Source organism: Rattus norvegicus, chromosome 3 (genome assembly GCF_021556685.1).
Source record: "Rattus norvegicus strain SHRSP/BbbUtx chromosome 3, alternate assembly SHRSP_T2T, whole genome shotgun sequence".
NCBI lineage: Eukaryota > Metazoa > Chordata > Mammalia > Rodentia > Muridae > Rattus > Rattus norvegicus.
In genome coordinates this window covers 114,473,334-114,495,939 of record NC_141536.1, presented here as the reverse complement: position 1 = coordinate 114,495,939, position 22,606 = coordinate 114,473,334, and the positions used below count along the sequence as shown (strand labels likewise).

The window sequence follows — 22,606 nt, the reverse complement described above, 5'->3', positions numbered from 1 at the left end:
TTTAAAATAATTTCTAGGCGTTGAGCAGAGATAGGCTCTAAGGCAGAGCAGATGGTGACACCATCAGGAATTTCCTGAGAGAATTGGGTGATCTCAAAGTTCTCTCTCTCTCTCTCTCTCTCTCTCTCTCTCTCTCTCTCTCTCCCTCCCTCCCTTCCTCTTTCTTTCTTTCTCTCTTGCTTTTCATCCTAGCTGGCTGCTCCCACCCTAGTCACCCCCCATCTCTATCCAGGTGGGTTTGTCTGCAAGATAAACCCTTTGTACTACCTCCCTCTGAAAGAAGAACCGCTGCCCCTATAGCCCTTGTCTTTTCCAAGCACATCAAGGAGAGCGAGCATAACCTTTACTAGCTATAATGTCACATCTCCTAGTGTTGAACATGGTCAGAGGACATTTAGTGTTGACAGTGCTCCTGAGAGGGTGAGAGATGATGCTGACATGATATTGTGTGCCAGAACTTTTACTGGGAGACATAGCACACAAGTCTACTCACCCCAGATAGAGAACCCACAACAGACCAAGTATAGATACTACCAAAGTCCAACTTGATGAACTGATGAGTTTTATTGAGGCTACTTACAGGAATGTAGGTCAGGAGTTACTTACAAGAGCAGAAATGACTCAAGACAGCTGTATCACCCCAGCATGGGTGACAGCTCACAAAAGCTGAGAACCTACTAGAGCACACTGCACAGCCTACAGGCAGCCCAACAAGTCAGAATGTGTTCTTTCCAAGTGACTCAGTTGATCTATACCTCTTCCAAGCAGCTTGGCTGATTTTTGTTTCTTCTGGGCAGCTGGTTTGGTCTCAAGAGTCTGCTTTGCAGTTGGGCTTGTCTAGGAGTCTTTTTGCAGCTCAGATTTACTTCTCTGAGAGGGACTCAGTTTTTATTGCCTACTCTGGCAGGGAGGGGCCTACTGAATCTGTTCAGTTTCAAGGACTTCCTGAAACTATTTTGAGTTGTTTACCTTAAGGAGCTTCCAATCAAAATGTTTCAATCTTGGAGAAAACTGTTAAAAAGCAGGTGGGCCCAGACAAACCCTTGTGCTGGTAGTGAAGGAAGACAGTGGATTAAATTAGAATAGTGGATTAGTTGCTAAAGTTCCAGTAGGCTTGTGTTCTCAAGGGTTTATATATTGCAGGCTTGGTCCCCAGTGTGGTAAAGATGAGTTAACAGAAATCTTAAGAGGCAGAACCCACATGGAATGACTTAGTCATTAGGGCCACTACCCTTCCTTCAGCATCACCGTGACCTCTAAACAGAAGCAGCCTGTTTTAAAGGAGAAAATGGAAATTTAAAAATTTTATATACTGGTACATTTCCAGGCTGGTTTACAAAGAAAACTTATAGTATATTAGTTCAGAACTATACATCAAAATATACTTATTCAGATTCTAATTTTACAAACTTACAATGAAAGAAATACAAATTTTAAACATGACCTATTCAGAAGAACAATTGTGAGGTAATCAAAATATCAGCCCCAGATTTTCTTCTTTAAGTATATAAAATTCCCATAGACTTCATAAGAATTCCTTTTCAAGAGCCAAAAATTTCCTCTTAAAAAGGGCAGCTAAGCTATCATCAGACACAATCAAAGATAGTAAGAATACCAAGAAATAGAAAAACTCTGTACAAGGGAATACAGATAACACAGGTATTCCAATCACTTTATGTGCCTTCGGTTTTTGCCACTTACCTATGAGCGAGAGTACTTGCCTGACTGTGGAAATGTATTATACCCTTCCTCATGGGTGACAAGGTTCCTATAACAGGAACGGGGGAGAGAAGTCACCGTCATGTTCCGAGGAGGGACCTGAGTTATAGAGAAAGACTGCTGTTTGTTTTCCCTGACAGTAGCTTTTCCTAATAGTTCATTTGTGTTTCTCTTCTAAAAATGCTTTGATCAAACCAGCTGAAGGATGATCAGATGAGAGGGGTGACTAATGAGTTTGTTCTGTCTAGTTGGTCGTCAGGCTCTGGAGGCCTGATCTATTACCACTGCACCCAGACACCCAAATCCAGTGAAACACAGGCCTTAACCCCAGGCTGCCCCTTTGTCTTTTTTCTTCTGGTTTAAGCAGCTCTGTGGCTGCAGGGTGTCAATCTCTCCCAACACTTTCCGAAAGAGCTCATTTTGAAAAGTGTGATACCCAGGTCCTCCATGTACTCATTTGGAGCCTGAGCCCTCTCCCTCCTTCTCTCCCCTTGGATTTACATCTGCCCCATAAAAACTATCTTCGAATGGCACGTCAAAGACTGTGGCTGACTTTACCCTCTTGGTCAACTCTTCTTCTAAAGTACACGAGTCTTCTCTTGTCATTGCTATCTGGGATCTATCTTTACATTCAACCTGGTACATACAGACAGCAACTGAGCCTAGGTATTTCCCCCAGAGTTACCGCCAGGGCCACGTGACTCGGATGACTTCTCCCTCAGCGGAAGGGCCAGCTTTACACGGCCTTAGCTCACAGTATCCTCAGGGAATATGCATCTGCCAAAGACATAAAACCAACCCAAATGTGAGTCCCAAAACTTGTGAGAAAGCCGTCTCTGTGGATTGAATGGTCCTCAGGAAGCATCACAGCTATGGAGAGACGGCCATGTCATTGCAAACCTTGTATGGGGGTTGTTAGATGATGGCCCCTCCAGCTCCTTCAGAGGGTTTCAGTTCATCATGACAGGTCAGCTCCACTTTCGGTGGATGAAGGCCGCTCACAGCATGCTGGACCAGGAAGCAGAAAGCAAGATAGGAGCCAGGCCCCTGCATTCCACTAGCTAGGCCCTATCTCAGAGGTTCCGGAAGCTCTTAAAATAGCATAACCATGTGAGAACCATGTGTTTAAAGCATGTGGCAGTTGGTTACATTTTAGATTTAAGCCATAGCTTTCTTCAGTGAGATTAAGGCTGATCTTAAGGAGTTAGTTCTTTCAAGAGTGGGCCCTAGTGCCTCATCTCCAGCATGTGTTTGTTATCTCTCTTGGGCTCTCAGAGGGGCTCCAACGGTGCTACTGGACAGCATGTGGCCCCTCAACCTCAAGGCTCTACAAAATGAACTTTCATTTCTCTCTTCTTCCACAGAGGCCATGACAGGAGGAGGGCTTGACATTGGTATAAAATGTGATCTAGGCCCTGATACTGAGCCAAACCCTCCTGTGACTGAGAGAAAAGAAGCGGCAGAGGAGGCTCTGGGTAACCAGAAGGATGTGTTCCCAAGCCAATAGCCCAGGGGAAGCCTGGCTCAGGCCAAAAGGTGCTGTCCTTCTGTCTGACACCATTTTTAGGACATGGTGACATATTCTAGGGACTCACTTGGCCCTGCAGAAAGTACAGAGCATACCTAGTGAGTTCGTGCTGTAGGTCTGACGTTTTAGCTGGCCCAGGGCCTCGGGATCAGCTTAGAGGATCTATTTAATGCTAGACTGCCGCTTCTAGCTTCTTTGCCAGGAGTAACCAAAGCTCAGCCATCTCTGCCTGCCTGGGCCTTGGCTCCTAAATCTGGCCACTCAAAGCTGCCATGGCCTCTGAATATCGGACACTTTCCTGCACATGCTCAGCAGCTGCACGGAAGTTAAACTTAGCCTGTAGTTAATGTCAGGGACTCTCAAGCTCTTTCCTGAGCCCAGAGGCCTCCTTTTACTTCCTGATGAGGATATGAACACATCCCCCAGGGATAGCTGCTCATTAAAGAGCTTTCCTCCATCCTGCCCCACCTGCTTGACCCCTTCCTCATAGGATCTCCCTTTCATTCAGAATGTTAGTCTGGGGCTTGCCCATCTGTTCCATTTATATACTTTTAATTTGTTACGTTTGTTTATTTTGATGGAATCTTACTGTACTCAGGTTAGTCTCAAATTCCTGGGCTTAGATGATCCTCCTACCCCACAATTTCTAGCAGCTGCAACTACAGAGGTGTGTAGCCAGCTTTTCCCCTGCCTGTAGACAGAGTCTTACTCTGTAGCCCTGGCTGCCCTCAAGTGCACCATCCTTCTCCATCTACCTCAGCTTCCCACTGTTGGAATTGCAGCTGTGTGGATATGCACCACCACCCGATCTTACCACCTATTCCAGATTCACATCCTGTGCAAAGACAAGATAATCCCTCATTTAAAGAGAGCGTGCGGAAGTCTTCAATGCTATGACCATGTGTCAGGGAACCTGTCCAGCCATCCCGTACTCCATTTTCAGTATTTAGCAAATTATATGAGTCATTCAACACTTCATTATAAAAGAGGCTCAACGAGTAAATGTAATGCTTTAAAACGGGGGAGGTGGATAGATGGCTCAGCAGTTAATAACATAATACTCTGCTCTCGTAGTGGACCTGAGTCCAGTTCCAAGCATCACACTAGGTGGCTCACAAGCATCTGTAACTCCAGCTCCAGTGTCGATGCCTCTGACCTCTGTGGGTGCCTGTTGTGCTTGTGTGCATGCACCCACACAGACATACATACATAACCACACAGACATAATACATACCCACACAGACATACATACATACCCACACAGACATACATACATACATACCCACACAGACATACATACATACCCACAGAGACATATATACATAACTAACAATAATAAAAATGAACATTAGGCAGACATGATGGTATACACCTTAACCTGCACTTGGGATGCAGAGGCAGATAAGTCTTTGTGAGTTTGAGGCCAGCCTGGTCTACATAGAGAGTTTCAGGCCTGCCAGGGCTACATAGTGAGACATGGTCTTAACAACAACAGTAACAAGTCGTCTTTTAAAATGGACTTGTCTAGGAAGCGCAAGGCCCTGGGTTCGGTCCCCAGCTCCGAAAAAAAAGAACCAAAAAAAAAATGGACTTGTACTGGATGGTTTTTCCCAACTACAAACTGCCTTAATTGTTCAGAGCCCCATCCTTTGGCCCTGTGAACCCCAGGTATGCCAAGTCTGACTTGGGTAGAGAAGTGGTCCTGAGCCAGGCTGACGATACAATTCTTCCACTAAGTTTTGACTTGGTTGTGGCATTGGCTTCCAATCTGGAGTCTGACTCCGGAAAGTCCCTTCCCTGCCTCAGTTTCTCTACCTGCCAAATAAATGGGTTATCTTTGTCAGCCTTCCTGCCCCCAGGCTAGGAAGAAGCTTGCTTTGTTTTTTTTCCTGAGGAAATCTCACCTTCAAAGTGCTGCATTTTTATTACAGACATTTATGGAAACAATGGTGGCAGGCAGTGATTGTCTTAATTATGATAATTAAGGAGAGAGAGTGGGTAGAGAGAACCTGCTTATTTACCAAATCCTCAAAGGTCCTCAAAGGTGTCAGTCTTCCCCTGCCCTCCCCCAAAACCCCAGAGCTGAAACATAAACTCCTACACACACACACACACACACACACACACACACACACCTCTTTTTAACATCTTCAATGGCAGTTTCTATTTGCCTAACAGATAAGTTGTATCAGGTTTGGTGAGAAGCTATTTCCATCCTGCAAGATGGGGGTTCAAACAGCCAGAACCTAGGTGAGGAAGAGTAGGTTAGCAGGGAGGGTGGCGGGCAGGGCCGGGTGGCTCTTCAGCACAGTCAGGGGCTAAATTAGCCAGGTACCCTTCACATACCAGTGCTGGGCTGCAGGGGACAGTGGGTCTGGTATACTGCCTCGGTACCAGAGCTCCACAATCCACTTCTCACCACAGCCTTGATCTTCATCTCTGAATCATCCTTTAATGAAGTCCTGTTTTCACTCTGTACCCGGTTATTAAGTGGACCATTCCTTACATGACAGTGCACTATTGTCCCCCCTCAATTCTGAGAGAACTGTGGGGGTAACAGTGGGAAGGGCAAGGCTGCTCCTGTGAGCTCAGCCCTAACTTTATCAGTAACCTCACCAGGGCAGCCCGCCCACCCCTCAGACCAGTGCTGAACTGAGCTGGGCTCCCTCCAGGGAAGCCCGCACATTTCTATTACCTTTTATTTCTAAAGGCAGAATCTCATGTAGCCTGGGCTGGCCTTGAACTTGCTATTTAGCTGCAGATGACCTTGAACTCTCCATCCTCCTACCTAAATCCCCAAGTGCTGGCATTGCCGACCCTCACCACCACACCCAGTTTTACACAACGCTGGGAATGGAACCCAGGGCTTTGTGCTAGCCAGTCACTCTACCAACCAAACTACATCCCCACCCCTTCTGCTACTTCTTTACCTGCCAGTTAACCAGTGTGTAAGTCACAGGATCGAAGATGCTCAGTTGAGCGAAAGAGAACTAAAAAGTGCCGTGATGGGTCAGCGAGATGTTCCTCAAGTACAGTACAAGCATTTGTTACACAACCCTGACAATGTGAGTTGGGAATCACTTTTTAAAGGCCAGATATGAGAGGGTAAAGGTGTGGGTGCCAACCCTGCTGGCCTGAGTTTCATCCCCAGGACTTAAGTAATGGAAGGAAAGAACCAACTCCTGCAAGTTGTCCTTTAACCACCACATCCCCACACACATAAACACACACTCAAATAAATACATGTAATAAAACAGTTGGCTTTAAAGCCAGATGTGGTGGCAAGAGTCTGCAATCCGGACACTCCTAAGTCAAGATGGGAGGCTGAGACAGAACTACCCAGAAGCTCTAGGGCCAGCTGGCCCAGAGAGCATAACTGTGCAGAAACTACAGGAAGCCTTGCCTCTCAGCAAGGTGACTTGGTAAAGTTGTCCCCTGACCGCCACACTCACACCGTGGTGCTCCTGCACTCATACAAGAGAGAGACTGAGTAATTTTCAAAATTAGTTAAAAATATTTTTTATTTTATTTATTTATTATATATGAGTACGCTGTAGCTGTCTTCAGACACACCAAAAGAGGGCATCGGATCTCATTACAGATGGTTGTGAACCACCATGTGGTTGCTGGGATTTGAACTCAGGACCTCAGGAAGAAGTCGGTGCTCTTAACCACTGAGCCATCTCTCCAGCCCTAAAAATATTTTTGTATAATATTGTTTTATAGAATATACATAGACATTTATATGGAATATAATATATATACTGCCCATGATTCTACTGGAGAGATCACTGTTGTATGTCCTCATATCACAGACTGCTCTGTGATAACTGTTTGTGCTTATTAATGCATAAGGATCTATCCAGGCCACAGGGACATTTTCTGTTCACTTTGATAACTGCCCAAGGTGTTCTGGAGGATGTCTCTTGGACCAGTTTGTTTCTGGTGCTATGAGTAATGCCTCTAGGAATATCCTCCATCCATCAGGAGTTCTCCACCGCCTGCGTCCTGAGTAGAGACTCATCTCCGGGCATAACTTGTATCGAGTTCTTGCCGTTGGTGACCAGATGGGCATGGTTAGAGCAGAGGGCAACCCTTTGCACTCCCTAAGGACAATGTCTGCTCCAGATTGGCCTAGCAGAGGTCACTCCTGGGGACAAAACAGTGCCCAGAAGAAGCAGGGAGAGAGCCAGGCTGGTTCCTGGTTTGCCGGTCTGGTCTTAGGACTGCTTCATTGGACCAGGGTTTCACTAGGTGGTCGTGTTTAAACAGCCTTCAGGTTGGGCTGCTGGGGTTGTGTGTGGAAAATTCTATTTGAAACTGGACCATTCTAGATAATCCAGAGACTCTGAGGTACCCCTGGACGGGCTTTGGGCTGCCCTTGCCCAGCCTGTTGGGAGGGGAGAGAGGCACCGACTGCACTGAGAAGGTGGCTGGGCCCTGCCCCCTATCCGGCCTCCGCCCCTGCCCTTCCTACGCTCCCGGCGGGCGACCTAGCAGCTCCGGAGCCCAAACCTGTCGGGCCGGTTTGCAGAGCCACGGGGACTGAGGGAAGAAGGCTACAGAAGGATGCACGGCCTGCCCCGTGCTGGTCCGAACTGTCCGCACTGTCTGCCGTCTGAGCCTGTGCTTCCCACCGGTCCGAACTCATGACGCGCACGCTCGACCTCATGGTGCCTCTGCTGGGCCTAAGCCTGGGACTGGCCCTGAGCCTGCCCCGAGCTGTGGCAGCGGACTGCGGGTCCCTCGGGCGCGTGGAGCACCTGGCATTCGCTCCGGTGCCCGGGACAGAACCGACAGCCCCTCGTGTCCGCGCGCCGTGGCCCCTGGACTCCCTCTATGGCACCGTGAGACGATTCCTCTCCGTGGTTCAGCTTAACCCCTTCCCGGCAGGTGAGAGTCCCCTCCCCGCCCAGCGGACCTCTGCAGGTACTGGGTCCCCAACTAGCCTCTGTGCACATCTTGTCTACAGGCACTTGCAGGGTGAGGTGTGTGGTACTACACAGTCTTTTTCTTCCACGCGTTCTTAGATTCCACAAAGCAGCAGCCCAGCCCTCTTGTTTGACCTTGGGCCAGACCCTTTTCCTCCCGAGGTGCATGTATAGGCTTATTGTCCCAGTGCCATGGTGTCAGGGTTCAGGAAGGCCAGAAGAGGCAGGAGGAGGGGAAGGACTTACCAAGACAGTGCTGGGCCTACCAGAGGGTCTGGAAAGGTCTGCTTTAGGCCTTCTACCAGCTGCCTCTTCTGAAGCACGATGAGGCCTGGCAAGGTGTCACAGCCACATGACACTGCCCTCTCTAAGAACCTCCCTTAGCTTGGCAGTGGAGAGAGGCTAGACACAAGGGCAAATCAGTGGCTGTCCTCAAACCCTCAACTTGCTTCCTTTCCCCAGAGTTGATAAAGACCCTCCTAAATGATCCATCTTCTGTGAAGACAGATGAGGTGAGGAGAGTTACAGGTGCCGCGGAAAGACTGTCAAGGGCCAGCAGAAGGGGCCACGCAAGCCCACCTTGCTGAGTGTTTGCCAGAGTGGGGTCTTAGGCATCCTTTCGCCTCAAGGCGGGGTTCTCAGTGATCCTCAGTCTCTAGGCCAGAACTGTATCTGTACAATGGTAATTAGCAAGGATGCCACCTGCCTTCTGTGTCCCGGGTGGGTTCCCCAGGGAACACATAGAGGCACACAGTCATTTTCTCCACTGGAATAGGGGGAAGGCAGGACAGCCCCTCACGGCCTTGCTGCCTTGCCCAGGTGGTCCGGTATGAGGCGGGCTACGTGGTGTGCGCTGTGATTGCTGGCCTCTACCTCCTATTGGTACCCATCACTGGGCTCTGCTTCTGTTGTTGCCGATGCCGCCGGCGCTGCGGGGGCAGGGTGAAGACGGAGCACAAGGCCATGGCCTGTGAACGTGGCACCCTCATGACCTTCCTGCTGCTGACCACCCTCATGCTTCTGTAAGAGGCTGCCCGGGTCAGGAGGGAGGACTGGATGGCGACCCTATGCTCGCGGGCACACTGCAAGCCCTTTTCTCCTTGCGTCCCTCCCTGCAGGATCGGTATGGTCTGTGCTTTTGCTACTAACCAGTTCACACACAGTCAGACGGGCCCCAGTGTGGAAGCGGTCCCCGAGACCCTGCTCAGCCTAAGAGGCTTGGTCTCTGACGTTCCTAAAGTGAGTACTATCCTGTCCCAGTCTCAAGCCTGAGAATCTGCCAAGCAGAGAGGGTGTCCCTTCCCATGTGCACTTGACTGCCCCCTGATGGAAAGTCCCTGAAACTGTAAGATGGGGCTGTTGAAGGACAGGGAAGGTGGCTTACTCCCTGTGTTGGCTTAGAAGCTGCAGGCCGTGGCTGATCAGTTCTCCTTGCCTCAGAAGCAAGTCTCAAAGGATCTGGATGGTGAGAGTTACATTTGGCCAACTCCACGCCCCTCTGCCCTGGCCTCCCTCAGGGAAACCCCTCAGGTCCCTTAGTCTGGACTCCACCAGGGCACCACCTCACAAAGAGGGATCTCCTTGTGCAGTGGCCATATTACTGGAGGATGAGGTCAACCCATCTTGCAGAGATCACAGCTCCTGGGAGGCAGTGGGTGTGTCCTCAGCTCCTGGGGGGACTAACCCCGCCAAATGCCCTGTGTTGTCCAGGTGTCGGTGAGAACCTTGGGAATATAATTCATAACCAACTCAAGAGCACAGTGTACCCAGTGCTAGCCTCAGTGCACGGCCTGGGCCAGGGTGAGTTGGACCAGTGACCCGTATGTGGGTGGGTCCAGCAGGTGTCCTCTAGGAGCCAATTCTCCCATCCCCCACCCCTGTGTTTCATGTACTACCCCAGCTCCACCCAAGTCTTTTTCCTCCCATTATTCGGGAATCCCGTTTGTGGCTCCCTGCCTACCTCCTGGCCTCCTATGCCCAGCGGCTGTTTCCATTATGGCTGTAAACAGTTTATGCCCCTTTAGCCAGGAGGAGGGAGTATGGTGCTGCTTTTTCCTAGGCTGATGAGGACACCAGGAAGTGAGGAGATCCTCAGGCCATGCGTAACTCTCTTAGCCCTGCAGGTCTCCATAGACCACCTTCAAAGCGTGAACGCCACCTCAGTGGAGCTGCGGGAGGGGCAGCAGCACCTGGGACCACCTGTGCAGGCACACCGGGAGCGCCTGCTCGCCCTGCTTCAGGAGAGCTGGTGCCACGAGAACTGCAAGGGGGCCCTGAGCCAGGCCAGTGCTCTGCAACTGGGTGCTGACTTTAGCCAGGTGCAGTCCCTGAACAAAGCCACTGGGACTTGGAAGGACTGGTCTAGCCTGCACCTTTGGAACCCTCTGGCATCCTAGTGACCAGGCAACTTTCCTTCCTTGGGCTATGCCTTCCTTTTCAGAGCACCCAGGGTTAATGACCCTTTACTCTTAGAGTAAGCCAAAGCTCTCCATGTGCCTCACACTGAGCCCCGAGCTTCATGTGTATCCACTTCTCAGGCTTTGCCTGCCTGAGTGCTAGGGACTCTGTGGTGCCCATTTGACACTTGAGGGTACTAAGGGGTCAGAGGCATCTCCCTCCTCATGTCACAGACACTCCTTATTTCAGATGCCCCCTGTGGATGACGTCCTGCATCGGCTGCAGGGTGTCCCAGAAGCCAACTTCTCCAGCATGGTCCAGGAGGTAAGACCTATTTTGATTACCTGGTCTCTTGCTCCACCTACCTGGGAACTAACAAGGAAAAGGCCTCAGTTTCACTCTCTGGAAGAAGAACCCAGTTAAGCTAGGCAGCGGTAGCTTTAATCCCAGCACTTGAGAGGCAGACATAGGCAGATCTATTGAGTTTGAGGTCAGCCTGGTCTACAAAGTAAGTTCCAGGATAGCCAGGGTCATACAGAGAAACCCTGTCTCGAAAGGAATTAAATTGAGTCCACCCTCGCCATGTGGCAGCCTGGACTAGAGGCTCATTGTGTCAGTCTCCACTGCACATGGTCAGATAGGAGAGGCTGATCTACAGCCTAGAAAGAGTTGGGCTCCCATAAGGGACAGGGTCTTTGGGTTACAAGGGAACAGGTGCTTTGGCTGTACCCCAGAAGACAGGCCTGCTCTCTGGGTGGAGACAGCCAAGGCAGGGGTGGTGCCCTGTGAGTCAGAGCCTGTGACCCAGGGCCTGGAGTTGGAGCATCAGTGAGTCAGCTGTGCTGAGAGGCTGGGAAGAAGGAAGCCAGACTAACACAACCGGAAGGTTGGAGCTGGACTAAGGAAGTAAAGCCGGCTGTTAGGACGAGATAGGTGCACAGTGAGAGGATGAGAGCCAGGGCTGTCTAGGAAGTGGCTTCGAGTACAAGCAGATGGAGGAGTTTATAACGTGTCATGTGTGGAAGAATTGACTCAGGCAGGAGAAGCCATGTTTGCAAGGACAAGACCACTTCCTTTGCTGAGAGCACTGAATAGCAGCCCCCTCTTTCTGGGCCTGTGACTTTGAGACCAAGCAAACAACAGTTGTTTGCTTGGCTCTGCAGGAGAACGCCACCTTCAATAACCTCCCTATCCTGGTTCATATGCAGATGGTCAGTGTGGTCAAAGGTGAGGGCCTGCTTAGGGGCCTGGCTGGCTGCCTGGAATGCCACCCCCAACACACGCCTTCCAGGGAGGCTTGCTGAGAGAGGAGCTGGGCAGTGGTTGGGATGGCTGTCTTCCCTGTCTGGTGGGTTCTCTGCGAGTCCCAGAGATTTGGCCCTGACTCCTGGGTGCCCTCTTTATCCTCTGAAACCCTATGGCCTTGGGCAGATCTGAAAAAGGCACTGGCTGAGCAGCCTGAAGGTGTGAGGATGCTGGCCCAAGCGTTCCCAGGTTCAGAGGCAACTTCCCGCTGGAGCCAGGCGCTGGAGGGGCTGGAGCAGCGCAGCCGCCCCTACTTACAGGATGTGCAGCGATATGAGACATACAGGTGAGCAGTGCTTTGAGCCCCCTCCCTCCCTCCCTCCCTCTCTCCCTCCATACATCCATCCATGGTCGCTTCCAGCCTGACAATACCACTGCCTCCTTCTAAGCCGAGAACCCTAACCCCTCTGACTTCCATGTGTCACCAGGCTTCGTATGCCCAAGTCTGAGCCTGGGCACCCTGTAAAAGCTATGAGACCTCAGCAAACGTTCTCATCCCTATTTCTAAAGATCCAGTCTGGTGCCTAGAGGCCAGCCCTCTAGTACCAGATGGCTTCCTTCTCAGTGAGCCCCATCCTCTCTCTGTGGCAGGTGGATTTTGGGATGCGTGCTGTGCTCTGCCATCCTGCTTGTGGTGATCTGTAACCTGCTGGGCCTCAGCCTAGGCATCTGGGGGTTGTTTGCCAGGGAGGACCCCAGCCACTCTGAAACCAAGGGCGAGGCTGGAGCCCGCTTCCTCATGGCGTAAGGAAGGGGTGGGAAGGGGAAAGGCTTGCCAGATTCCTCCTGGTACAGAAACAGGAGTGGGGTCTGGCAAGTCAGGGGAATGAGCCTTGGCGCTGACATGGTCCCCTCACCTTGAGGGACTCTGGGTAAAGCAATGACCTCCCTGGGTCTCAGTGTCCTCCAAGAGGCTTGGGTTGAAGAAGGAAGAACAACATCAACAGTAACTATGGTGCTCCTAACTATGGTGCTCCTATCAAGCCCAGACACAGCTTCAAAATCCTTCTTAACCCAGCCTGTGGGCAGTCCCAAAGCCATCGAAGGAAGCAAAGGCAGAATCTGCTTGTCATCCTTAAACTAGATGAACAGGGCTGCCACATACAATTGGCCAGGCTGTCCATACAATGTATCTGGCAAATGGATCAGTGAAGAGTTGAAATCCACCCCACATTTTGCTCTCTAGGCCTCATGTGCATGGGACGGTGCCAATGCACAAAAGCACTGTTGGTCAGTGGCACCAGCCAAAGGGACCTTAATGCTCAGTATCTTTAGAGTGTCATCGAGGTAGTTAATAGTGACTATGTAGAAAGGTTGGGCACTGGAGCAGGCCACTTCCATGAACCCTAAGTTCAGATATGGATCTTTGAACAAGCAGGTGTCCTTCCTCTAGGCTACCAAGGCAGCAGAACCCAACAGCAGTGTGGGGATGGATGGGTGAGGATGCCAAGGAGTTGCCAGGAGTACTGGGTTCTCCTTTGCCCAGGAGACATGCCTTGTTGCTGACCCGTGGTTTATGCTGGCCCCAGGATGTGGGTGGGGACAAGGATGGGTCCGGGCAGTCAGCTTTCACATCCCTTTAATCATGTCTCTCACCTCCAGAGGTGTGGCCTTCAGCTTCCTCTTTGCAGCCCCCCTCATCCTCCTTGTCTTCGCCACTTTCCTGGTGGGTGGCAACGTGCAGACGCTGGTGTGCCGGAGCTGGGAGAGTGGAGAGCTGTACGAGGTGGGCCTGCACCTGTTCCAGCTCAGAGGGGGCGGAAGTGAGCTTGGGCCAAGAGACTGAGTCAGGAGGAAGCGGGAGCCAGAAATGCAAGTGGAAGATGGGGACAGGAGGAGGAGGATAAGATGGGCGGAGTCCTGGTGGAGCAAGGACTCCAGGTGGGGGACACCTATACCCCCCTGCCCCAACTCTGAGTCTAGGAAGGACACTGTACTGAATGAAGGTCCTGCTTGTACCACTGCCAGAGATTCAGGGCAAAGTCCCCCTAAGGAGTCAGGGCCTGGAGTCGTGTGAATCAGAGAGCAGGTTGGGTTGGAGTAACAGTGGCACCAAGCATCAGGGCAGCCTTGCCCCTCACCTCTCTGTGGTCCACTTCCTCCTGCCCGCCTGCAGTTTGTGGACACCCCGGGGAACCTGCCCCCATCCATGAACCTGTCCTACCTTCTTGGCCTGAGGAAGAACATCAGCGTCTTCCAGGCCTATCGGTGAGTGGGTGTCCTGGGACTGGGAATAGGGTCTGGAAAGAGAAGAGAGGTGATGCCAACCCCACCTGCCATCCCCGGTGGCTCTTTGTTGATGTGTATCCTTCTTCTCCAGACAGTGTAAGGCAGGGACAGCACTCTGGAAGGTTCTACAGCTCAATGACTCCTATGACCTGGATAAGCACCTGGATATCAAACAGGCAAGGAAATGTTTCAGAAAACTGCACATCCCTTTCTTCTGTTCTTCTGGGACACTGTCTCTGAACTAAAAAAAAAAAATCTCTTGTTAAGGTACCCAAGCCAGAGATCTGAGCAACCAACTCAGAACCTGGCTGAGGCTTGAACTCTGGAAGATTCCAGGGGTATGAGTAGATGTGTGAGTGGTGGTCACCATGGGCCTCTCTAAGCTTGTGCTCCAGAGAAAGCTGAATACAGCACAGGTTATGGGAGGAGAGGACTGTAATGGGAGTGGGGGTGGTTCCTGACGGGGTAGATACCATGTTCTAACTGGGAGTAGCATGGTAGTTTGCCTGAGCCAGTTGAGTGGCACCAGTGGAAAGCTCTCTGGGACCCTTGCTGAACGCTCAGAGCCAGTAGGTGGCAGTGGCAGACTCTATCCCCCAATTTGACCTTGGAATTTCAGGCTCGCTGTCCTCCCAGCACTCACCGGGCTCCTTTGCTGGAGATGGTGCAGGTCCTGGGTACAGAAGTATGAAGAAATAGAATGGGAGGGTGGAGAACAGAGGCATTTGTCAGTACTGACAAAAGGGCCTCAGAACCTGGGACGAGGGATCATTTTAGAATGTGGTTCTAAAGATATATGAAACGTGCCTTCTTTCCTCTCTCCATCCCTAGGTAAAGTGAGGAAACACCCCCCTAACACACACACACACACACACACACACTTAGGCTAGCACTCTTGCTGCCCATACAAAGCTCACTTATTATGATTCCCTGCACCCCAATAAACCTCTCGGATTCATCTCTATCCCTCGTTATGGGGTAACACAATCAAATACGACCAGTCCTAACTCCATTCCGTAAGCCATGGCTAGGGATGTCAGCACCTTCTCCCTCCACTGTCTTTAACCAGAGGCAGTTGCCTCTTGGCTGGATGGAGGTTTTGCAACAGGGTCCTGAGTACAATGGACCTCCAACCCTGCTGGCTGGAAGTTACCTCAGCCTTGAGTGATCTCGGCTCTAGAGAAGAAGATTCTAACTTTCAGAAAAGTATAGACCAATGAGGCTTCTGGTTCTGAGGGGACCAGGAAGTCCTTTGAGACTTCATGGTATTTTATCAAATGTGACCTTGAAAAAAACTTCTCAGAAAAGACACCAAAAGGCCAGTTATGCACAAAACAGAAAAACAAAATGTGGCATCCAGGGCACCAAAAATGTCTGCTGCTTCATGCCCCATCCCCATCAACTACAGTTGGGGAGCCTCTCCCTGGAGAAAGATTACCTAGCAAGATAGGGAGAGGTGGTGACCAGAGATGGGCTGCCTTGTCTGATATTGAAACTGGATAGATGTCATGACCACAAGATGTCTTGGAAATGTGATGGGTTTATTCACTCTCTCGCTCACTCGCTCACAAATCTACAAACTTGTATCTCACCTCAGATGACAGACTCTCCTGCAGATGAGAGTGTCTCAGAGTAGACTAGTCAAAGTCTCTGATACTACTGAGCTGATGAGCTTGGACTAACAAGTCCAAAAATAAGTGATTTTTAGAGTATTAGGTACTGTGAAGAACTTTCTACAGAGGATGTGATAAAGAAGTTCCAGAAAGCTGTTCTGTATCAGCTGTCCAGAGAAAGTCTGTGCCACAGCCCAGTTACCACATGGTCCCCGGAATCAGGCTGGGATTCTGAGTAGAGGTCTTTTGGGAGCCAGTGAAATTGTACCCAGAGTAGGAGCCCTGGAGACCAGGAAATGCCCCTTAAGCCAAGCAACCAAGCTCAACGATGCACCTCATCCTGTCCTCTCCCCCAGTATACCCATGAGCTTCAGCAGGAGCTTCAAAGCTTCAAAGTAGATCTGAAGGATCTAGACCTGTTGAATCCTGCTGCCCGCCAGAACCTGGAGGCTTTGCAGAGTAGCGGGCTGGAGAAAATCCACTACAGAGACTTCCTTGTACAGGTCAGTGAGGGGGCATCTGGTGCCCCAGCAGCATGTGGCACCCCATGAACGGGTCATTCTGGGTGTGTTGTGTATCTCTCCAGCTTTCTCCACTCTTGGGGCTCTCCACCCCCTCCCTGGTTAAGGACCCACAGGCACTTCCCCAGGTCCCTGCGGCAAGGGCATGTGTCGCTGTTCGTGGTCCTGAACACGCTGCTCTTAGAACGGTGGTGTGATCCCCACACAGATGGGTGTTTCGCCTGCATGTATCTGTACATCACATGTATGCAGTATCTGTGGAAACAAGAGGAAAGCTGATACCATGGAACTAGAGTTTCAGATAGATGTGAGCCACCACGTGGGTGCTGCAAATTCAAGTGGGGACTTCTGGAAGAGCAGCCAGTGCTTTTAAACATCAAGTCATTGCTACAGTTGGACAATGACTTTCTTCCAGTCATCCCAGAGGCCACCTTGTTTTTTGTTTGCTTGTTTGTTTTGTTTTGTTTTTATTCCATTGAAAATTCTGAAATGCTTCACAGCTTCAGTTCAAACTCAAGATGATTCCTCATGATGGGCTTACTGGGGCTGGGGACATGGCTCAGTTGGTAAAGTTCTGGTTTATCATGTGTAGAGCCCTGGCTTCGTCCCCAGTAATGCATAAAGCCTGATGTGGTAACACATGCCCGAATCCCAGAGCTTGGGAGGCAGAAAGAGGAGAATGTGCAAGGCTGAGTTCACTGTATGAGCCCTTCCCTGAGATAATGGAGTGAAGTGGGTGGTGGAAGTGAACGGGCGCGGTTGGTACAGGGCACATTGGACAACTCTAGAAGCTCAGAGGCTGAGGGTGAGTGGGGACATCTGGTTCAGCTTCCTTGGTGTCTCCTGTCTTTCCTCAGATCCAGAAGCCTGTGGTGAAGACTGACATGGGGCAGCTGGCGAAGGAGCTGGAAGGACTGGCCCAGGCCCAAGTAAGAAGGGAGCAGAGACCCTTTAGCCAGACAGCCATCAAGAGGAAGATTTGGGCAGGAGGGGCTAGAAATGCTAGGGTTGGGAAGGGGGAGGGACAGAGGCTGAGACCTGAGGGCCCTGCCCATGGGGCTGAGGCTTTTTACCCTGCTGTATGGCTTATGGTTCTGCACCTTCAGTTCCTATCCAGGCCCTGCTGCCAACTTTGTGTGGTCTTGGGCAGGCCATTTCAAATCTCTGTCTCTCCATCTGTAGACTGCCCCAGTCTCAGCTCAGGTGAAGTATCTGGCCTAACCTTACACAGCTGGGCCAGCCTCAGAGTCCACTAGTACAGGTGTCGTGAGGACCCCAAATGGACACGTGCGCTCAGTAATGGAGCCACTCTGTATTTACAGAGCCCCCATGTTCCTGGAGTTCCCTTTAAGATATCTTGACCCTGGGAAAGGCAGAGAGCATTGCCCAGTTTTAGCAGTGGGGCCTACAGCTTACATTTAGTGGCATTCCTGCCTGAGGCAGACCTACAACAGGGGAAACCTGAGCTTGTCAGAGCCCAGCACTTTCCACCTTTAATGAATCCTCTGGAAGGGATGCTCTTCCTATTGGGCTGGGACCCATTCTGATACTTTTGTCTGCCCTTAGAATGAATCTTTACGGAGGCAGCAGCTACAGGAGGAGGCCAGAGAACTTCGAAGCCTCTACCAGGAGAAGGTTGTCCCCCAGGAGAACCTTGTGGTAAGTTCAGAGGGATTCTGAGGCCCAAGGAAGAGGAGGGATGGAGAGAGGGCAGTGTGTGTGGGAGGAGATAGCCACATTCTCCATTTCTTGCCTCTGAATCCTCGCCTCTAACAGCCCCGATTCTTCCTCCACAGGCCAAGCTCAACCCCAGCATCAGGGTCTTGGAGTCCTCAGCCCCAAAACTGCAGGTGGCTAATGGGAGTGGGGGTGGGGGGGTCAGAACAGGTGGGCCATAGAGGAAAACAAGATGCTATCAAGATCTCTTCTCTGCCCTGTCCCATTAGAAGGCGAACCCCCCCCCCATCAGATCATTAAGGATCCATTCCTTTGGCCTCTGGGTCTTAGAGCCTGCCTCTCCTCCCTTAAGGTGTTGTGTGGTGGGGTATAATGCAGGGTGGGTGGTGAGTGGAGAGATGGATGGCTGATGTGGGCTCTCGTCTCCTGCAGGTGAATACCTCAGACCTTCTTGACATAGTCGCCCGTCTTAAAGGAGAGCTGCCTGCTCAGCTCAACCACATCCTGAGGAATGTGAGTTGAAGGCAGGGTGTGGCCTCTAAGCCAAACATGAAGTGTCTACCCCTGGCTTCTTCAGCTCACCTTGGCTCCCATGAGAGCCAGGCTTGTTCTGATGATCCCATTTATGGACGGGTGTGGAGAGGCAGGACCTTTGCCAAGCCAGGGCTTCTGATTTCCTGCAGGCCACTGAGTGTTTCCTGACCAGGGAAATGGGCTACTTCTCTCAGTATGTGACCTGGGTGAGGGAAGAGGTAAGTGAAGGTACAGAACTCCACCTGGGCCTTAAAGCACACCCAGCCCAGTGGAGCCCTTCTGGTATACCCTAGGCCTTGGCGATTGGACCCAAACTCCCAAACCTGCCATCTGCATTCCTACTCACAAGTAAATGCTGTCTACTCCACTGCTACCCCCAGCCATTTTGTGAGACCCAAGTCTGGACTGGGTCAGACATAGCTTTCTAGAATAGTCCATCTACACCTTGCTCCCATGCCTCTCCATGGACAGGTCCCTTACCCTGCTTCATTAAGGCCATCCATCAAAGCCCACCACCTTCTGCACACCCTGTGGGCCACAGCTTCTTGGAAAGTCTTCACAGGGGGTTGGCTTACCTTGAGTATCCGTGTATGTATGTGCACATGCTTGTGAAGTCAAGCATGTGTGTGCCTACTAGTGAGGATGGCTTAAAGCCATGGTGGGGGAGCCTAGTGAGACTTACATATAGGCTGGCGAGTAGATGTAAAGGGAGAGAGAGCTGAACAGGAAGTTCAGTGTCCCAACCTTCCCGTGGCCCCATGGCCATTATGTCTGTGTGTGCACCCGCCACTCTATGTGTAAGTGTAGGTGTTCCTTCGCCTCAGGTGTGTATGGGGTACACATCTGAAGGTCCAGGTCTCTTCACGTCTACCTGCCTCATGTTGGCTTAACAGGTGACTCAGCACATCGCCACCTGCCAGCCCTTCTCTAAAGCCCTGGACGATGGTCATATGATCCTGTGTGACATGATGGCCAACCCCTGGGTGAGTGTCCCCAGCTCACCATAGATTTGGAGGAAATGGGAGGGGGCAAGGGGAGGGCATGAGCCCAGGCATGTGGAGTCAGTGCAGGGCTTCTGGGCACAGGGCTTGTGGGAAGGCACCAACCCCGGCTCAGTGAACTGACCTCATGGCTCCTGTCCAGAATGCCTTCTGGTTCTGCCTGGGCTGGTGCACCTTCTTCCTCATCCCCAGCATCATCTTCGCGGTCAAGACCTCCAAGTACTTCCGTCCCATCCGGAAACGGCTCAGGTGAGAGAGGGGCCGCCTGAATCACAGTGGGCATCAGGTGTCCAGGAATTCTTTACAGCCATTGGGCTACACCCTGTCTGAAACCTCCCAGGCAGAGAGAGCTTCGAGCCCAGCTCTAAGGAGTGTTGGGGACTGAAAGTTCCCACATAAACCTGACACATGTCTTTCTTGCTGTGACACAGACACTTGGGGAATAGCTTGGGACTTCTCACCCTCTGGAGAATTCCTGAGGCAGGCCTATCGGCGCTCTGGTTGTCTGTGTCGGGGTTGGGGGTCTGTGCTAGGGACTCACTTTAGTTCTGTGATATCACAGCTCCACCAGCTCCGAAGAGACACAGCTCTTCCATATCCCCAGGGTCACCTCCCTGAAGCTATAGAACCCACCGGTGAGTTCCACCCCTCCATAATCCCTCAGTGCCTGCGCCAAGGAGCTGAGATTTGGGCTCTTCAACATACAGGAGGGCAGGAAGGCTTGGGGTCTCAGTCTGGGTGTGGATGGGACCCATCCCCCCACCGTTTCCTTTTTAATTTATAACAGGGCAAGGTGATACCTGGGGGTTTCCTGTCCTTCTTCCTTGTCTCAGCCTGGACCAGACGACATCTGTAACCTCTGTTCCAGAGCCCAGGCTGGCCTCTAGTGCTGGGTTGTCTCCAGTTCCACATTTGTACTCTTTCTGCTCGTGACTCAAAGCACTCTCAGTCTTTACTGAACTACAGAGCTAACGGGTTCTTGTGGGTGTCTAGCCTTGCCCTCCTCTCTGTGGTATCTCACACAAGAGAGGCCTCTTCACCACCCATGGCAGTTCTTTCTCTGCCTTTAGACGGGACCCAGCCTTCTCCATGCACCCTGTTTCTTTCTCCGTCTCCTACCTAAGCTCCTTTCCCCTTGTCTAAGTTCAGTCCCCTCAACCTGCCCCAACATCCTTCTTGTTCCCTCCCCAGCCCATTGCTTGCTCTCTCCATGGAGGTCCTGCCTCCCCGCTTGTCCCCTTTACCTTGTCCTTACTGCTACCTTGCTGGCTCCCAGGCCTCTAGTACGGAACAAATATTATGGTTGAGGTCATGACCGCTGAGCCTTCTGCAGCTCTCTTCTGGATCTCCTCCTGTTCCCAGTGGGGCGAGACAGCCTGTCTGAGGGCTGAGCTGTCCTGTCTGCATCCTGGGTTAGAAACGCCAGTGTTGGCCCTGTCTTCTCCTTGAGCACTGGCTCCTGAGAGAGAGCCAGGGATGTGGGCCATGCTGGGGATCTCCCTTTGCCTCACAGACAGTAGTTTGGGTAGTCCCACTGTGTTCCCCAGGATGTATCTGATGGTAAGAACAGGGTTTCTGCCCTCCCCCTGCCGTCCTGCCCATCACTTATCTCTATAATGTCCCTATTGCTGAGCACTGAGTCCAGAAAGGACACAGAAAGGAGAGACAGTATGGACCAATCCCTGCTCCAGTAGCAGGTTCTCACTTCCCTCTGCTTTGCTTCTGGGTCCCCAAGGCTGTGTCTCTAGGGCAAAGGTTCAGTATACAGTTGGTCTGTAACGAGCATTTGTGGGAAGCGTTCCAAGGCCTCTCTAACTGCAGACATCCTGGGACTGCTATAGCAATTCAGTGGGAGGAGCAGAGCCTGCCTCAGCCGTGTGATTCACAGGCTGGTTCTGATGCTGCTAGCTGGGGCTCCTCAAACATGTTCCTAGGTCCCCCAAGCCTCAATTTATTTTATTATAAAACGGAGAGGCTCCTCGGAGCCTGCGTGTAGGATTGTGAAAGTCAGACATGATGGTGGGTGGAAACCCAGGACAGACCTGGTGCTGAGCTTCTGCAGTCCCGAAGTTGGGAGCCAGGCTGAGGGCAGAGCCAGGGTCTGGCCTGAAGGGGGTGAGCGCCCTTTCTGGTGGTAATCCTCTCTCTCTCTCTCTCTGGGCATGTTGATTCGGAATTACATTATGAATGCGCCAGTACCAGTTTTGTGCTAGGACTAAGGATGATGGTACCCAATGTACAAACATACAGAGACTCCAGCCAGCCTATTGTCAAATAGGAATCCTGGGATATGCTTTCCCCCCCAGAGGTTGGAAGGTTTTGTTTTGTTGTTTGTTTTCAGTTGTTATTTGTTTGTTAACCTGGGGGTGAGGAAGTGACACCCTGTAATTTTAACTGATTGGATTTAAACAAATGAAATAAAAGCAATTAAAAACCATTTCCGGTTCTCTGTCAGAGTCGCTCCTCTGGTCTGCTATATACCTGAGCGCATTTAAGCAAAGCTACCTTAAGCTGGGTTCTCTCTTGTCGATGGGTGTCCCTGGTGATCTGCTCCTAGTGGCTGCTGTATCCCTTGATTTTGTTAGCTTCGTCTTGCCTCTCCTATGTGGGGGGCACTTGAATGTTGGCACTTCTGCATCTGAGAATCTGGCAGAGTAGTTGGAGGCCTTGGACAGCATCATATTCCCTGGGCTGTTGTGTGCATCTAACAGTGGTGGAGAACCTAGTAAACAGGGTCACCTTAATCCTTTAGCAGGGACCAAACAGCTCAAAGTTCCCTGGAAAGTAGGTCTGTGCCAACACTTCATATTCCTAGGGCGAAGCCCACCCCGAAGCATGGAAAAACCGCACCTCGCTTTTTTGGGCTTGGCTTTGAACCAGGGGTTATTTAAAGCTCTATTCAGCATTTTCTGGGATAAGAAGACAGTCTAGGATGGAGGTAACCCACCATTCCCACCATGACTGTTTTTGATTATTTGGTTTTTTGAGGTGCTGGGATTCCAACCCAGTACTTAATTCATATTAAGCAAGCATTCTATCAAATGAGCTACATCTCCCACCGATTTGCTCTCTGTAGCTTAAGTATATGTATACGTATACGTATACGTATATGTATATGTATATGTATATGTATATGTATATGTATATGTAT

The 22,606-nt window shown here is 51.0% G+C and overlaps 1 protein-coding gene and 1 long non-coding RNA gene across 7 annotated transcripts; one reads left to right on the top strand and one right to left on the bottom strand.

The window, feature by feature from the left end:
- Positions 1–548: 548 nt before the first annotated feature.
- Positions 549–8,538, bottom strand: LOC102556271 (uncharacterized). 3 transcript variants are annotated; one of them, XR_015684594.1, is made up of 4 exons: positions 8,425–8,538; positions 2,405–2,496; positions 1,702–1,818; positions 549–1,271 (listed from the first exon to the last, which is right to left on the bottom strand). It is a non-coding gene; the product is annotated as an uncharacterized LOC102556271 (long non-coding RNA). The 3 variants fall into 3 exon arrangements; XR_015684593.1 differs by lacking the exon at positions 8,425–8,538 and adding an exon at positions 2,620–2,753; XR_015684595.1 differs by lacking the exon at positions 8,425–8,538 and adding an exon at positions 2,620–2,748 and having other exon boundaries at positions 1,722–1,818.
- Prom2 (prominin 2) lies at positions 7,705–21,902 on the top strand. 4 transcript variants are annotated; one of them, NM_138857.2, is given in 24 exon segments: positions 7,786–8,140; positions 8,641–8,690; positions 8,998–9,200; positions 9,297–9,417; positions 9,580–9,643; positions 9,889–9,978; positions 10,294–10,496; positions 10,825–10,899; positions 11,739–11,802; positions 12,007–12,166; positions 12,472–12,624; positions 13,483–13,606; positions 13,997–14,088; positions 14,201–14,285; positions 16,079–16,225; positions 17,101–17,172; positions 17,810–17,902; positions 18,040–18,093; positions 18,353–18,433; positions 18,604–18,672; positions 19,348–19,437; positions 19,598–19,704; positions 20,018–20,090; positions 20,243–21,902. In NM_138857.2, coding segments are annotated over 23 exon segments (2,505 nt in total). In that variant the 5' UTR covers positions 7,786–7,896; the 3' UTR covers positions 20,082–20,090; positions 20,243–21,902.
- Positions 21,903–22,606: the final 704 nt, after the last annotated feature.

What these genes read in the sequence shown, in the direction of transcription:
- Prom2 (XM_087647707.1), top strand. An exon ending in TCTCCAGCATGGTCCAGGAG is followed by an intron (nt 10,900 to 11,738) that starts GTAAGACCTATT and finishes TTGGCTCTGCAG; the next exon opens with GAGAACGCCACCTTCAATAA. An exon ending in TCCCCCAGGAGAACCTTGTG is followed by an intron (nt 17,903 to 18,039) that starts GTAAGTTCAGAG and finishes CTTCCTCCACAG; the next exon opens with GCCAAGCTCAACCCCAGCAT.